The sequence below is a fragment of the Erithacus rubecula genome, assembly GCF_903797595.1.
Source record: "Erithacus rubecula genome assembly, chromosome: 28".
In the NCBI taxonomy this organism is placed as follows: domain Eukaryota; kingdom Metazoa; phylum Chordata; class Aves; order Passeriformes; family Muscicapidae; genus Erithacus; species Erithacus rubecula.
Window position 1 is genome coordinate 397,769 of NC_136680.1, and position 17,096 is coordinate 414,864.

General features: G+C 55.2%; 1 protein-coding gene across 1 annotated transcript in view; it reads left to right on the forward strand.

The window, feature by feature from the left end:
- The window catches only part of PTPRS (protein tyrosine phosphatase receptor type S), a 149,422-nt gene that overhangs the window by 61,429 nt on the left and 70,897 nt on the right, over window positions 1-17,096 (forward strand). The window contains exons 3-4 of the mRNA XM_079328149.1: window positions 8,415-8,560; window positions 9,407-9,548. Coding sequence (XP_079184275.1) covers window positions 8,415-8,560; window positions 9,407-9,548 — 288 coding nt within the window. The remainder of the gene's footprint in view (window positions 1-8,414; window positions 8,561-9,406; window positions 9,549-17,096) is intronic.

The following is a 17,096-nucleotide window of genomic DNA, read 5'->3' on the forward strand; positions in this document are numbered from 1 at the left end:
GGAGTTAAAGCACAACTGCCCAGGGCTGTGGCTGTTCTCTGTTCCCAGCTCTGTCCCCAGCCCTGTCCCCAGCCCTGCTCCCAGCCCGTGCCTGTCCAAGCTGCTGTGGGTCTAGAGCAGGACAGGCAGGAGGTGTGAGGGATGGGGGCTGTCACCTCCCCTCGTGGCAGCCTCAGGCACGGGAAGGGTGAGTGCCCAAGGTCAGCCGGGTTTGCACCAGAGCCAGAGACCTGAATCCCAGTTATGGGGATGGGGGAGCCTGAGGAGAGCTGGGCTGTGCAACTAAAAGCAAAAGTGGCTTCATGGTCTCAGCTTTTACCTTTGTTCTCAGAGGTGGAGGTGCATGTGTACGTGTGCACAAAAAGGTGAATTTCCTTCTGCTGAGTGGTTTTGAGCAATAGAAGTTGTGTCACCTCTCATGTAGCATGGACACGACCCCAAGTGGGGTTCAGATCCATGTCAATGTGGGGTTCAGCTCCCTGTCCATGTGGGCTCAGCTCCCTGTCCATGTGGGCTCAGCTCCCTGTCCATGTGGGCTCAGCTCCCTGTCAGTGTGGGTTCAGCTCCCTGTCCATGTGGGCTCAGCTCCCTGTCAGTGTGGGGCTCAGCTCCCTGTCAGTGTGGGCTCAGCTCCCTGTCCATGTGGGCTCAGCTCCCTGTCAGTGTGGGGCTCAGCTCCCTGTCAGTGTGGGCTCAGCTCCCTGTCAATGTGGGTTCAGCTCCCTGTCAATGTGGGGCTCAGCTCCCTGTCAGTGTGGGCTCAGCTCCCTGTCCATGTGGGCTCAGCTCCCTGTCAGTGTGGGCTCAGCTCCCTGTCAATGTGGGGCTCAGCTCCCTGTCAGTGTGGGGCTCAGCTCCCTGTCAGTGTGGGTTCAGCTCCCTGTCCATGTGGGCTCAGCTCCCTGTCCATGTGGGCTCAGCTCCCTGTCAGTGTGGGCTCAGCTCCCTGTCAATGTGGGTTCAGCTCCCTGTCAATGTGGGGCTCAGCTCCCTGTCAGTGTGGGTTCAGCTCCCTGTCCATGTGGGCTCAGCTCCCTGTCCATGTGGGCTCAGCTCCCTGTCAGTGTGGGCTCAGCTCCCTGTCAATGTGGGTTCAGCTCCCTGTCAATGTGGGGCTCAGCTCCCTGTCCATGTGGGCTCAGCTCCCTGTCAATGTGGGGCTCAGCTCCCTGTCAGTGTGGGCTCAGCTCCCTGTCAGTGTGGGCTCAGCTCTATGTCAATGTGGGCTCAGCTCCCTGTCAGTGTGGGCTCAGCTCCCTGTCAGTGTGGGCTCAGCTCTATGTCAATGTGGGCTCAGCTCCCTGTCAGTGTGGGGCTCAGCCCCCTGTCAATGTGGGGCTCAGCTCTATGTCAATGTGGGCTCAGCTCCCTGTCAGTGTGGAGCTCAGCCCCCTGTCAATGTGGGGCTCAGCTCTATGTCAATGTGGGCTCAGCTCCCTGTCAATGTGGGGCTCAGCTCCCTGTCCATGTGGGCTCAGCTCCCTGTCAATGTGGGGCTCAGCTCTATGTCAATGTGGGCTCAGCTCCCTGTCAGTGTGGGCTCAGCTCCCTGTCAGTGTGGGCTCAGCTCTATGTCAATGTGGGCTCAGCTCCCTGTCAGTGTGGGGCTCAGCCCCCTGTCAATGTGGGGCTCAGCTCTATGTCAATGTGGGCTCAGCTCCCTGTCAGTGTGGAGCTCAGCCCCCTGTCAATGTGGGGCTCAGCTCTATGTCAATGTGGGCTCAGCTCCCTGTCAATGTGGGGCTCAGCTCCCTGTCCATGTGGGCTCAGCTCCCTGTCAATGTGGGGCTCAGCTCCCTGTCAATGTGGGTTCAGCTCCCTGTCAATGTGGGCTCAGCTCCCTGTCAATGTGGGGCTCAGCTCCCTGTCCATGTGGGCTCAGCCCCCTGTCAGTGTGGGTTCAGCTCCCTGTCAGTGTGGGCTCAGCTCCCTGTCCATGTGGGCTCAGCTCCCTGTCCGTGTGGGCTCAGCTCCCTGTCAGTGTGGGCTCAGCTCCCTGTCAATGTGGGTTCAGCTCCCTGTCAATGTGGGGCTCAGCTCCCTGTCCATGTGGGCTCAGCTCCCTGTCAATGTGGGCTCAGCTCCCTGTCCATGTGGGCTCAGCTCCCTGTCAATGTGGGCTCAGCTCCCTGTCAATGTGGGGTTCAGCTCCCTGTCCATGTGGGCTCAGCTCCCTGTCAGTGTGGGTTCAGCTCCCTGTCAATGTGGGGCTCAGCTCCCTGTCCATGTGGGCTCAGCTCCCTGTCAGTGTGGGTTCAGCTCCCTGTCAATGTGGGGTTCAGCTCCCTGTCAGTGTGGGGCTCAGCTCCCTGTCAATGTGGGGTTCAGCTCCCTGTCAGTGTGGGCTCAGCTCCCTGTCCATGTGGGCTCAGCTCCCTGTCCGTGTGGGCTCAGCTCCCTGTCAATGTGGGGTTCAGCTCCCTGTCAGTGTGGGCTCAGCTCCCTGTCAATGTGGGGCTCAGCTCCCTGTCAGTGTGGGGCTCAGCCCCCTGTCAATGTGGGGCTCAGCTCCCTGTCAGTGTGGGCTCAGCTCCCTGTCAGTGTGGGGCTCAGCCCCCTGTCAATGTGGGGCTCAGCTCCCTGTCAGTGTGGGCTCAGCTCCCTGTCAATGTGGGCTCAGCTCCCTGTCAGTGTGGGGTTCAGCTCCCTGTCAGTGTGGGCTCAGCCCCCTGTCCATGTGGGCTCAGCTCCCTGTCAGTGTGAGCTCAGCTCCCTGTCAATGTGGGGCTCAGCTCCCTGTCAATGTGGGGCTCAGCTCCCTGTCAGTGTGGGTTCAGCTCCCTGTCCATGTGGGCTCAGCTCTATGTCAATGTGGAGCTCAGCTCCCTGTCAGTGTGGGCTCAGCTCCCTGTCAATGTGGGGCTCAGCTCCCTGTCAATGTGGGGCTCAGCCCCCTGTCAGTGTGGGCTCAGCCCCCTGTCCATGTGGGCTCAGCTCCCTGTCCATGTGGGGCTCAGCCCCCTGTCAGTGTGGGCTCAGCTCCCTGTCAATGTGGGGCTCAGCCCCCTGTCCATGTGGGCTCAGCTCCCTGTCAATGTGGGGCTCAGCTCCCTGTCAATGTGGGTTCAGCTCCCTGTCAATGTGGGGTTCAGCTCCCTGTCAGTGTGGGGCTCAGCCCCCTGTCCATGTGGGCTCAGCTCCCTGTCAATGTGGGGCTCAGCTCCCTGTCCATGTGGGCTCAGCTCCCTGTCAATGTGGGGCTCAGCTCCCTGTCAATGTGGGCTCAGCTCCCTGTCAGTGTGGGGCTCAGCTCCCTGTCCATGTGGGCTCAGCTCCCTGTCAATGTGGGGCTCAGCTCCCTGTCCATGTGGGGCTCAGCCCCCTGTCAGTGTGGGTTCAGCTCCCTGTCAATGTGGGCTCAGCTCCCTGTCAATGTGGGGTTCAGCTCCCTGTCAATGTGGGGCTCAGCTCCCTGTCAGTGTGGGCTCAGCTCCCTGTCAGTGTGGGCTCAGCTCCCTGTCAGTGTGGGGCTCAGCTCCCTGTCAATGTGGGGCTCAGCTCCCTGTCAGTGTGGGCTCAGCTCCCTGTCAGTGTGGGGTTCAGCTCCCTGTCCATGTGGGCTCAGCTCCCTGTCAGTGTGGGCTCAGCTCCCTGTCAGTGTGGGGCTCAGCTCCCTGTCCATGTGGGCTCAGCTCCCTGTCAGTGTGGGGCTCAGCTCCCTGTCAGTGTGGGGCTCAGCCCCCTGTCCATGTGGGCTCAGCTCCCTGTCAGTGTGGGGCTCAGCCCCCTGTCAGTGTGGGTTCAGCCCCCTGTCAGTGTGGGCTCAGCTCCCTGTCAGTGTGGGGCTCAGCTCCCTGTCAGTGTGGGGCTCAGCCCCCTGTCCATGTGGGACTCAGCTCCCTGTCAGTGTGGGGCTCAGCCCCCTGTCCATGTGGGCTCAGCTCCCCGGGGCTGTTTGCCGAAGGTCCATGAGCAGGAGGACACTCTGCCCGTGTGCAGGGAGTCCCATCGAGCCCCCCGCTCGGAAAATGGGGCTCCTGCCGTGCAGCCGCAGCCCCCGAGCTCTCGGCCAGGGCAGAGCTGCTGCTGCCCCGGCTGTGATAATGAGGGTTAGTCACCAGCGAGGGAGGAGCTGGAGCTTTGTGTGCCTCGTGGGCTTCCACAGAGGTGCCAGCGGGCACCAGGGCTCCAAAAATGGGAAAAATCCTTCTAAAAGACGTGTTTTGTAGCTGCCTTTCTTTGTCTGGGTGGATTGCTGCCGCAGTGGGCGAGGGGCCCTTTCAGGCAGGCTCCCGCTGCTCTGCTCTGGGGCCAGATGGAAAACAAGAGGGTTTGTCTTCCTGGCAGCCCTTTGTTGAGCTGCTCTCCTGGGGCAGCAGGAGGGGAGGGTGTGAAGCACACAGGTGAGGTGGGTGAGGTTTGGCACCTGCGCTCAGCACCAGGTCCCTGCCGTGGGGCTGGAGTGAGGGGACAGAGTTGGAATGGGGGTCAGGAGGATGCGGGGGCACCTCTGCACCCCCAGGGACAGCCTGGGGACAGAGCCCCCCGCACTGCTCAGGGACCATGCTCTGCTCCTGCGGGGCCAGCCTAAGGACAGTGAGTGCAAGGGGACGTGTCCCCATCCCTGTGGGGGCTGCTTGGACCACCCCAGCTCCTGTTCACAGCCCACCCGAGCCTCTGCAGGCGTGGGGAGGGCAGGGCAGGGACACTGCACATCCACAAATGGCTCTTGCTCCTTCTGCCCCTGCTCCCATCAGCTGTCAGCTGCGATATGTGAGGATCGTCTGTTGCCCTGCCTGTCTCCCAGCCCTCCCAGCACCCCTGGGCTCTCTGTGCTGGCCCTGGCTCTGGCTGTTGGTGTCTCAGACAGGCATATGGTGGCCGGGCTGTCTCCCTGGCTGCTCGTCCATCACTGCCGATTCACCCTGGCAGCCCTTCCCCAGGGACACTGGGACTAAAGGCTGAGATGTCCCCCCTTCTCCCCACTGCATCTCTCCAGCTTCTCCAGCCTGTTGTGCCATCCCTGGATCCTTAGCAGAGAGATGCTGGCTGGTTTTACACGACTCTGTTTGAGGAACTTTTCCTGCTTTGGTGTCACAAGGAAGGAGGAGAGGGGAGAGGAGGCAGCAGCATCTGTGTGTTTGGTGAGGAGCTGCCTGGGTGTGCAGCCCCCACCCGTGGGCTGGGGCATGAGGAGGAGACCCCCACCCTTCTCACCTGCAGCCCAGTGTGCCAGGGCAGCTGTAGCCCAGGGGATGCAGGAGGGATCTCTGTTCCTGCACCCAGGGGATGCAGCAGGGATCTCTCTCTGTTCCCACAGCTCTCCTGAGTGGTGCTTGTTGCTTTTGGGAAGTGTGTGGGTGGGGGGCAGCAGTGAAAGCTTGGGTTTGCATTGATGGCTTTCCATTAAGCTGTGGAGCAGGATCACAGGTACACAGCAGCCTCTGGTCTTTTCAACCTTCCCTCTGGAGACCCAGACCCCGCAGGAAGCCTCTTGTAGTAGGAAAATTCTTTTAAGCTCCAGATTTTTCCATTTCTATTTTAATCCTGCACAAAAAATGGGTTTTTCTACTTTGCAAGTGGAGAAAGGGGGAAAATTATCTCTGTGACCGCTGGACTGATGGAGCTCAGACTGAGCCTTTCCAAACCTGACTCGTTCTCAGCTGTCAGGAAGGGCTGGTAAAGTGATATAAAATCCCCTGGACTGTCAGTATGTTGTCTGGAAAATGTGTTTCTTTGATTTGTATTTATTTATTTAAAGCCACGGTCCTGCAGCCTTAGCAGACGAGGGGAAGCACCTCAGGTGGTTGGGAGGGTTTCAGCTGGCACCTTGTCCCCTGTGCAGAGCTGGGGCTGAGCTCCCACCAGGTGAGTCCCCTGGAGCTGGGCTGGCACAGCAGAGCTGAGGCAGTCTGGGCAGCACAGGGGATGGGCTCCAGTTTTGGGTCACCAGGACCCTGGGTCATCAAAACCATGGATCACCAAAATCTTGGATCACCAGCACCTTGGGTCATCATCACCCTGGGTCACCAACACCTTGGGTCACCAACACCCTGCATCACCAGCACCATGCCTGTGCTGGCTCTGGCTCTCTCCAGTTCTCTCCAGTTCTCTCCAGTGCCTGTGCTGGCTCTGGCTCTCTCCAGTTCTCTCCAGTTCTCTCTCCAGTGCTGCCTCTGGCTCTCTCCTCCCCAAAGGGAGAGGGCTGTTCAGTGCTCAGCGTGGGCTGGAGACAAGTGCTGCAGTGACTGGGGGTGCAGAGGTGGAGAGGCAAGAGGGGGGAGGAATCAAATCTGCAGCTCAGCACTCGGGCAATTTTCAAATCAACAATTTAGCTCTGATTCTCACCCATTTTCCAAGTGAGTAGTAAAATTGAATAGGTTGGGTGGTTTTAGTTTGGATTTTTTGTTGGGGATTTTAGTTTGGATTTTTTGTTGGGGGTTTTTCTCCGGATTTTTGTTTGGCTCCTCGTGTCTGGCAGTGAGTCCCTGCTGGCAGCTGGGAATGGCAGGAACTCAGGAGAACCCCCACTCATGGACAGCTCAGCTCCCCAGCACCCCACACTGAGGCAACACCCCAAAAAGGGATTCTGAGCAATGGCTCCAAATTCAGTGGCTTTTGGAGCACCATCCCTTTCTTCAGGACCAAAATAGAACCTTGTTTTTCTCCTCGGCTGAGCTCTCATCATGCAGCCTGCACCCATTTAAATGTATACGTGACATTAAGGTTTATTAGGGGCTTTTATTTTAGGAAATGAACTTGCATCAATAAAGTGTTCTTAAAAGCCCTGGATGTTTTTAGCTGTACCTTCAGAATTGACTTTGCAAACTCTTCAGATATCGAGCGGAGGTGAGGGGAGGAAGGAAGTCAGGGGCAGAGTGAGCATTTATATTTTAGCCCAGAGCAAAGTTTGGGTTTTACCTTTCTCAGATGGAAGACACTTCCCCAGTGCCAGTTCCTCCGGTGGGACTTGCTTGATAACCTTTAGCAGTAACATTGCAAAGACGACTGTGACCTCTAAATATAGATCTGGGTATTTATAAATGCGGTGCTTTGTACACACAGCATTCGGTGGGACGTAAACAGCTCCAGCAAATTGTATTTACCTCCAGCATGGAAACAAATGCTTGATTGCATCACATGAGCTTGCTCAGTGCCTTTTATTTATATACTGCTGGCCACTCCAGGCAGGCAGGGGAGAAGGTTTCCTTTTGATTTCGACCCCTACAAGACCCTGGAGATTTCTCCCCAGCCACCGTTTGCCCTCCTGTCGGGCCTGGGGGAGGCTGTTTGCATCTGATTTTATAGACTTGAGCATGAAGGGATAAATGCACACATCTCAGTCACGTGCTCTGCTCTTCTCAAGAAAACAGACGGCAACTTTATGATCTGAGTGATTTTATTTGAACACAGCTGTGGCCTCGTGATTTAAATATTTCAATAAATTTTAGAGTAACGAGATGAGAGGAAACAGCGCAAGGAAAACAGGTTAGAGCAGGGAAGGAGGATTCCCAGAGGGTGGGGGCAGTGTGGGCTCTGCACAAACACTGCTGGCCCCTCTGAGCAGCCCCTTGGTCAGGGAGCCCATCCCAGCCTCCTGCCACCCTTGCAGTGGGATGGAAATCAGAGAGGGGCTGAGGGAGAGCTGCTCTGGGCTCAGGGATGGTGTTTGGGGCTGGGCTGGCCCAAACCCAGCCCCAGCCCCTGGGTGTGTGTCCAGGCACTGCTGCTGCCTGGGAGAGGAGTGGGGCAGAGCCTGGCTCCCTCCTCACAGCAGGAATTCTGTGCAGAAGGGGAGCAGGCTCTGGGGTTTGACAGCTGGGTGGCTGAGCCCTCATCACAACTCCCAAATTGCCTTTTCTGAGAGGTCACTTACCTGGCCTGTGTAAATGTACCTGGGGGCCTCGGGCAGGACTTGCAGGTGGAGGCAGAGGTGCCACAGTCGAGGGGTTTCACATCCTGGAGCCTCAGTCACACACTGCCCCAGGATCTCTCTGTGCAAGTCCTGCTCTGGCTGTGTCATGGTGCTTGTCCCACCTTCTCCCTTCCCTGGCTCTGTTCCTGTAACTCTGCCCCATTCCCTGGTGTTTTGGCCATTCCAAGGAGCTGAGAAGTGCAATTCACTGTTTCTAAGTGTTGTTTTCAGCTCTACCAGCTTTTGGTGATGTTCATTAGATAGGTTTTGCAAGGGCAATTTCCCCTGTACAAAACAATTTGAAAGTCCACTTTTCAGGAGTAAAAGAGGCTTTGCAACATTGAAATCTCTTTGTAGGATCAGGCCCTTAATCATTTTCTGCTGGAGCTACTTTATATGTAAAATGGAGGTAAAGGCTGTTCTGAAAAAGGCCAAGAGGTTTAATTTCAACTGGGATCATTAAGAATAGCAGCAACAACACTGCTATTAATTCCAAACCGTGTTTATTAGAGTTTGTGTTCGTGACTGCCACTGATGATGTTTCCTTTTTGTCCTCAAGGTCCCCCTGTGTTCATTAAAAAGCCTGTGGACCAGATTGGTGTGTCAGGAGGGGTGGCCTCCTTCGTGTGCCAAGCCACTGGAGACCCAAAGCCAAGGGTCACCTGGAACAAGAAAGGGAAGAAAGTGAACTCTCAGAGGTTTGAGGTGAGAGATGTCCTTGAAACCTGGTGGCTGACACAAAACAGCCCCTGCTCCTCTTTTGCCACTCTCAGACCTGATAATAAAGGGAAATTTGGAAGGGGAGGAGTTTTAACAGCAGGAGGAGTGAAATGCAAGCTCTTGGCCGTGTCAACAGCTGAGTTTGTTCCAAAGCAAGAGAGAACTTGGCTCGGTTATGTTATTGAAGTTTTTTATTTAATTTAGTTGGGTTTTCCCTTTCCTGGGATATAATATAACTTCCTGCTTTCCTGAGAAACCCCAGCTAAGCTGGTGGTACTTCAGCTCTGTAAATGTACCTTTCAAACCCACCCATGGCTCAGCATTTTAATCCTGGGACAGTCTGGAGGAAACAGTGCAGTTGTTGGCAACCAGAGCCAAGCAATTGGCATTGTTTAGATAGAAATGAGAGCAGAGGAGCAAGGACTGAGAGGTCATCCTGTGGAATTTGCTGTGGGACTCAGCCCTGCCAGGCAGCTGTGTGCTGAGAGGAGCTTTGTGCTGTCAGCTGCCCCTGCAGATGGAGGGATGGGGGGGCTGGTTTTTATTTTGTTTTCCTTTGGTGTGTTTTGTCCTCCTTCACCTCAGTTGTGCTCAGCCCACACCCGTCACTGGGGCTGGTTCTCTCAGAGCCTTTGAGATGCACACTGGGGGTTTGGGGGCTCAGGACTCTCTGGCAGGGTGGCTGTGGCAGCTCTGTCACCTGGGGGTCAGTGCAGAGCCACGGGTGGGGCTGAGGGGCAGCTCAGGGGGTTTGCTGTGTGCTGTGCCTGGGGTCTCCCAGAAACACCAACCCAAGGGCATTTATTGTGTGTGTCTGTGCCTCTCCCCCAGACCATTGAGTTTGATGAAAGTGCAGGTGCTGTGCTGAGGATCCAGCCCCTGCGGACCCCCCGGGACGAGAACATTTACGAATGTGTTGCTCAGAACCCTCATGGGGAGGTCACTGTCCACGCCAAGCTCACTGTGCTCCGAGGTGAGGAACTGCCCAGGGCCTTCAGCTGGGTGGGAAGGCTGCTAAAAATCCATGGCTGAGGCACAGAGTCCTCCTGGGTTGGGTTGGTTTGGGTTGGTTTGGGTTGGGTTGGGTTGGGTTGGGTTGGGTTGGTTTGGGTTGGTTTGGGTTGGGTTGGGTTGGTTTGGGTTGGGGTAGATTTGGTTTGCCTTGTTCTTACTTGTCAGATCCATGTGCTGTTCTTACCCCAGAGAGACACAAAACTGCTGTGTAAGAAGTAGAGGTAAAACTGTCCCACTTCAGGGGGTTTGGCTGATGATGTGCTGGGGTTCCTTCTGACCTGAATTATCCTATGACTCTTGTGATCTTCCTCCCCTCCAAAAATTCCTTCCCCAGATTTAGGAACACCACCAAGAGCTTCCCCACAGAAGTGTGGCTCCAGGAAAGCCTTCATGGGCTGGGGCTAAGGTCATTCTGGATCTGCATGGGCTTGCACATATTTGGCAGCAATGCAGACTTTTTTCTTGTGCAGGATACCCATTGTGGGTTCTCCCCTCTTCCCAGAGGTCCCTGGCTCTGTGCACTCTCCAACAAAACAATCCCATTCTCCATTTTGTTCTGGTTCTTTTTCCCACTTGTCCCTGTTACAGAGGATGTTTACATGGATGCCTCCCTCATGTCATCTGTTTGAAATATGCTCCCTGAACTGGGTGTGGGGGAGGGAACAATATGCTGTTGCTCTGGATGCTCTGGATGTTTGCTGTTACTGCCCTGGAGATCCCTAAAATCAGTGTGTGAAGCACCGAGCGAGGCTGGGTGCCAAAACTGACCCATTGCAGGGTTTGGAGCAGCCCCAGTGATGTTCTCTGTTCCAAGCACAGGGCAGGTGATCCTGGTGGGAATGGGGTGCAGAGAGAGCTCCCAAGGGGAATCTGGCTTGGCTGTGCATGGAGCCATGGCTGTTTGAGTAGCAGTGGCAGTAAAAGCCCTTCTCTCTGCAGTGAGCAGGCTGCCAGCAGGTCCAGGTGCCCCAGGCAGGAGCCCCACAGGGCCAAGGGGTAGCTGTGCCTATGGCCCAGCTGCTTCTCCTCCAGCAATTCCAGCCTTCCCCACAGGAGCAGCTTCAGCCCTTTGGTTTGAACAGGCAGCGAGCACGTCCTTCAAAGGGCAGAGCCAAACTGGAGTGTGGCTCCCCAGTGTGCAGCAGGGAATTAACACCAGGCATGAAGGGCACAAGGCAAAGCCCCCAGCCTCCCTTTTTAGCTGGGAATATCCCTGCTGTGGGCTCGGTGCTGTCAGGATTTTGGCTGCCTGGCAGCGTGGGGGCCCGTGGTCCAGTCATGCCTGACAGATTTGTGTAGGTGACTTAGACGTGTGTGCAGCTCCTGTGCCTGGCATGGCATTTAACCTTCTGTTGGAGGAGCGTGGTGGGATGGAGCTGTCAGGAGCTTGGAACAGTGCAGTGTGACAGGAGTGTGTCTAACTGTGCTTATCCCAGAGGGTGGGAGCCTTATTCTTCACACTTATTCCATGAATTCCTTTGGAGCTGTCACAGTCTGGGAGAAGGGCTCTGCAGTCATATTTAAAGTTTGTACCCCTCGAATTTAGCTACAACAGTGGCAGGGGAAGGTCCAGTTGTTCCTTGGGCACTTTCAGGGATGGGGGCTCCAAAGCTCCCTGGGCAGCCCCTTCCAAGGCCTGACCACCTCTTCCATGGAGAAATTCCTGCTGTCCAACCTGAGGCTCCCCTGGCCCAGCCTGAGGCTGTTCCTGCTCCTCTCTGGCTGCCTGTGAGCAGAGCCCGACCCCCACCTGGCCCAGCCTCCTGTCAGGGACTGAAATAGGAATGAGCTGAGCTCAGGGGCTGTCCTGGGGGACCTGGGCTCTTTTTACAGCTCTTCCTTCTGGGCTCAGCATCACCCACGTCAGCCAGGGACAGCTGACAGCACAGGGGCTGCATCTGCCCACTGTCTGACTAATCCAGCCTCTGCTGGTCCCACCAGAACGTTCTGGCTGTGGCTCTGCTCTCACAGCCTGCTTTGGAGTCTCCTGGAGCACTGGGGTGCCTGTCCATGGAATTTGAGGGAGCAGGAGTTGCCTGCAGGGAGGGCCAAGGCAATGTTAAAGAGCTCAAGGAAGCAGATTTTGTAGCATATCCTCCCCTTCCCTGCTCAGCTGGAGTTTCTCCATCCTTCACCACTCCTCAGCTCTCACACAGCACAGTTTGTCTCCTCTTTATCTGCCTTTTCAAGTGCTGGGCAAGTTAAAAGCACCCAGCCAAAGGCACTGATCTGCACAATGACAAAGTGAGCATGTTGGCATCGACTCCTCTCCTGCTCCTCCCCTCTTCTGCACCCACCCACTCTCCTGTTTGTCTTTTCTCTCCCTGCTCAGCCTCCTCCTCTGTGTCTCTGCTCTCACTTGCAGAGCTGATGCTGAGCAGAGAGGGGGCTGCTCCCCAGCCTGGAGATGGATGGGAGCTGTCATTTGCAGAACCTGTTACCTTGGCACACTCTGGAGAGAGGAGAGCTGGGCCCAGCTGCTGCAAGCTGCACGGGGGCTCTGGGGTAGCTGTGCAGCCTGTGCTGCTGTGATCCCAGATGTGCCTGTGGGTGCCTTCCTGCAGCAGCACCAGTGCACTCTCCTAACAGCAAATAACAGAAAACATTTCCTCTTTCCAGAAGAGAATGCAATACATTCTTCCCTACTAGATGCAGCTGCTGAAGGGATTGAGCATAAACCCTTGTTGCTTATGCACATGATTACTGCTGGAACAGACCCTGATAGAAACCCTCATGCCTTCACTTGAAAACAGGAAACTGCAGGAGAGAAAACCTTGGGGAGTTTCTGAGCAGCAGAGCTGTGATGGACACTGTTCAACTCACACAGTCCCTCCTCACCAGCTCTGCTGCCTTGTTTGTCCTTCCTGCTCTGCTTCTCCAGGGATCCCAGTTTGGTGGGGCTGGGGAGACTGGCTGTTCTTTGCACAGCTGGCTAGACAGAGTGCCTGCAGACCTGACTCCTGCAGAGCTCAGAGGAAAAGAAAGAAAGCAGACTTGGGAAGCATTTTCCAGTTGTTTTGGACTCCAGCTGCTGTTGTTTTTCGTGGTAACTTAGGCAGGAGGAAGGTCACAGGCACCAGCTCCCAGTTGGTGCAGATTCTCTAAGCTGCCCACTCCCAAGGAAGATATTTATGTGTGTCTGTGGATCTCTGGGGACAGATACAGACAGAGAGGTTGTGGGACTCCCTCCTGGGCTGTCACTGGGGCTGCTATGGACAGACTTTCACAGCTTCTCGTGTTTCCCTCTTGGTTTTCTTGCATGAAGAATTCAGACTTTGCTTTAACAATTCCAGCCTGAAATCCCCCTCACACATTTCCTACTCCAAGAGCACATCTGGTGTGGGAATGTGTAAAGTTCTAGCAAGATCCCTGTGGTTTGTTGGGATTTTTTTTTTTTTTTTTTGTAGTTTTTGGCTCTAAATCACAAAAGGTAAACAAGCAGCAGCTCTGGATGCTCAGCAGAGTCCCAGGGGAGCACACAGGAAAGGGAAGCTGCCCCCTCTGAAATGTTACCTTGCCATTTGGAAAATTCCTGCCAGTCTTTCTTCAAACTTGACTTGCTTTGCTTTGCTTGTAGTGACCTGAAAATTGGGTGACATTGACAGCAGATTAATTCTGTAGCTTCTGAATAACATCAAAGTAATTTTAACTGAGATGCCTGTAGAAGGAGGGTATGTGGGGACACGTCAGTGGAGGGAACACAGGCACTGCCTGCACTGCTTTGGGGTGCAGCACACATATCTAAGGCTGCATTTATTGCCTGTGAGCCCACTATTTTTAATAACATTGCTAGGCTATTACTCTTTTCATAGTGAAACTTTCAGCTCCAAAGAAATGGGATCAACAGACAGAGCACATTACTGAGACTCCTCCCTGCATTAAAACTGTCTTTGGCTGGGCAGTAAGAGAGAGCTGAGACACAGGTACAGACACATGGCTGGAAATGACTTGTTGATGTAATTTCACAAGGCACAAAGCGCCAGGATACCTGGGGAGAGGCAGCTCAAGTGTTCATAAACATAATGAAAGGAACAGGGACAGGTTCAAGAGTGCTGCATTTTGATTTTGATCCTGATTAAAACTTGTGTCACTCGAGCTGCTCCATCTGTGTGCTCCTGCTTCTTCCACCCTGAATGAGGACAGTCAGAAGAGCATCCCTGTCTGGAGAGGAGAGTGAAAAATCCCTCCTCCTCTTCTCTTCAGAGCATCCTCATGGCTTTCTGTACCAACTCCATGGCACGTCTGCTCACGCTCACACCCTCCTCCTCTAAATTATTAAACAGCTGTGTACACCCTGCGGGAAACAGCAGCAGCAACACCCGCTTTATCTTCCTTAATCATCCTCATTTCCAGCACAGCTAATTAGCTAAGGCCAGAGCTGCCACCTTGCAGAGTGACAAGGGGACAGAGCAGCCCTGTCCCCTGGCTGGGGCTGGGGACCCTTGCTGTGTGTGGCAGCCTGAGCTGGTCCAGGCACATCCCCGGGCACAGATCGTGTCCCCAGGTGGGATTTATTACAAATGACAGCCAAAGTGCTGCTCTCTCTCTCTGCCTGTCCCCATCCCTCCTCCCCTGTTCTTTCTCACCCTCCTTTGCTCAGTGAGGCCTTGAGGTGATTCACCAGCTCGGGGGGGCTGTGGAGAGCTGGGTCTAAGCCAGGGATGAAGAAGGTGTTGGGATGCTCCCTTCACATGGCAGCTGCCCCTCAGGAAGAGCTTTGCCTCGTGAGCCAGCACGATTCCAGCAGCAGCAGCTGCCCAGATGTGCCCTTGAAGCATCTCCAGCTTGTGTCTGGTTCTTTTGTTCCTGCAGTTGCCTGAGCTGCTTTCAGAAAGGGAATTCACAACCCGAAGCATTCCCTGTTGATTCAGAGACAGGTCTGGGGTGTTTGGGATGGATGGGGAGGGTGGCAGGGCACGTGTGTGCGTGTCCTGGGGGATTGCAGTGAGGCTGTAATTGCATTGTTACAGGGAGCCCAGCTGTCAGGGCAGGGAGGAGTTTTACCTCCCTGACAGGAAGGAAATCTGAGCACTCGAGTCAGAGCAGTCTGTGATGTTCAGAGATGCTTCCTCTGCTCATCTGATCCTCGAATCTGATCACGCCTCTAGTCGCAGTTGTTTTAATTAAACTCAGAGGAATTCTGCACATTGTGCTGCAAGATTAACATTTTTGTTTAATTAGAAACACTCGGTAATAATGGTTGTAGCCGGCCTCCCCCGGCACACGCACACACACACACACACACACCCCACCAGGCACAGGTTTTCCCTCTGAGCATTAAGTGGCTGATGGAAGGAAGGGGCAGGGGCTGCAGGCAGGTGGAGCAGCATCACCAGGGAGCAGATGAAAGCAGGGATCAATAGTGATGTCATCTGCAGCCAATGCAGCTCCAGCTCCTCACCCTCCCACGGCTGCTGCGAGAGAGGAGGGGAGGGAGGGGAGGGAGGACCATTAAAGCCTGGCTGAAAGCTGTGCTCAGGCACAGCAATTCCCAGAGCCCCTGTGCTGGCCTGACATCATACTGGGGGGCTGCAGGAACACACGGTCTGGGGGTCCTGCAGTGCCCCAGCACAGCCCAGGCAGCTCAGAGGGCTGGGTCAGTCCCTAGTGAAAGATGTGTGTGTACAGCTCCAGTTTAGGATACAAAATCCTGGTTTAGAGGTGCTTCAGATGCACCAAAATGGCTTTAAACTGAAAGAGTGCAGATGGAGATTAGATGCCAGGAAGGAATTCCTCCCTGGCAGGGTGGGCAGCCCTGGCACAGGTGCCCAGAGCAGCTGTGGGAGGTGTCCCTGGGTCCCTGGCAGTGCCCAAGGCCAGGCTGGACACTGGATTTGGAGCAATGGGACCATGGAGGTGTCCCTGCCATGGCAGGGGGGCACTGGGTGGGCTCTGAGGTCCCTTCCAGCCCAAGCCATTCTGGGTTCTATCAAAAGGCACCCACCACAGCAAGGCTGCTGGGTTTCTCCCTGACCTGCTGTCTCTGGGTTCTGCCATTTGATCTGGCTCCATTCCTCCTTCCCCATCATGTGCCAGCCTTAGGAAGCAGCTCTGGGTGTGTTTGCAGTTGGCAGGGTGGTTCCCAGCCAAGGTCAGCCCATCTCAGTGCCACTGAGACCTCCCATAATGTCAGTGGGGGGCTGGTTGTGATGGATGTTCATTTTTTAAGAATCCCACCTTTTTTTAATTCCCTGCATTATTTCCCTTCTGTTCACTCACCTGCTTTTGGGATGGATTCCACACCACACACTCCCCAGGCTGTGATTCCCTGACACGGCTCATTGGAGATGACAGAGGATCCCTCCCAAATCTCAGCCTGCTGCTGGCATCCTCCTTCCAAGCTGCCCTCCCCCAAACATGTTCTTGGGGGAAAATGGCACATTCCTGAGCTGTGGCAGCCAGCATGAGACAGCTCTCCCCCTCCCACAGGAGTAAGGGGCTGTGTCAATATTAGTGGGAAGCACTAGGGTTTCATAGGAGTTGCCACAAATTAGTCAGCACTGTTGGGATTGCCCTCCTCACCCTCATTAGTGAAGGCAAAAGCAGGAATGAGAGGAGCAGGAAGCTCAGCTGCAGCTCAGTTGTGCCTCTCTGCTGGGTGCTGGTGCCACTGTTCTTGGAGGGCAGCAGCACTCAGAATTAATAAATCTAAAAATCACACCCTGGCTGACAGCACTTGGCATGTTGTTGCTGTTGTGGGTGTCCCCTCTGGTCACTGCAGCTGAAGGAGGAGATTTTCCTCTCCTTTCTCTCCCAGTCCCACTGTCTTTGACAGCCCTTTGCACGTGGGCTCCTCCATCATTTCTCTTGTGCAGTGTGTTTTGTGCTGTGAGGTTTGGAGGGGGAAGGTGAGCGCTCCCTTTTAGCTGTGAGTGCTCCGAGGGTTCTGTGCAGCGCAGGGATCCCTGCACAGCCCCTGCTCTGCAAACCAGCCAGTGCCAGCCCCTGACCTGGCACAGCTCCCATGCAGCACCTGGAGAAGCTCTGACACGGTGACTCGAACACGAATCCTGTGAGGAGCTGGGGGGCTCAGCCTGGAGGAAAGGGGCTCAGGAGGGACCTTCCCACTCCCTGCAGCTCCCTGACAGGAGGGGGCAGCCAGGTGTGGGTTGGTCTCTGTTCCCAGGTAACAAGGGACAGCACAAGGGGAAATGGCCTGAAGTTGCTCCAAATTGTTCAGACTGGATATCACAAAAAATATCTTCATGGGAAGAGTGAATAAGCACAGAACAGACTGTCTGGTGGAGTCACCATCCCTGGATGTGTTCAGAAAATGAGCTGACGTGGCACTTGAGGACGTGCTCTGGTGGGCAGGTGGACCTGGGCATCTGGGAAGGCTTGTCCAAGCTTAATGCTTCCCTAGTTCTATTCTGCTGTTCCCCAAAGGGCTTTTAAAGATTGCATTCCAATGTAGAGTCTTGTGGGACATTGAAATGGTCACCCAAAAGGGACAAGCTGGTAAATCTTGCTGTGCCAGTGCGTCTGTTTGGGGCAGTCAGTGTCTGAA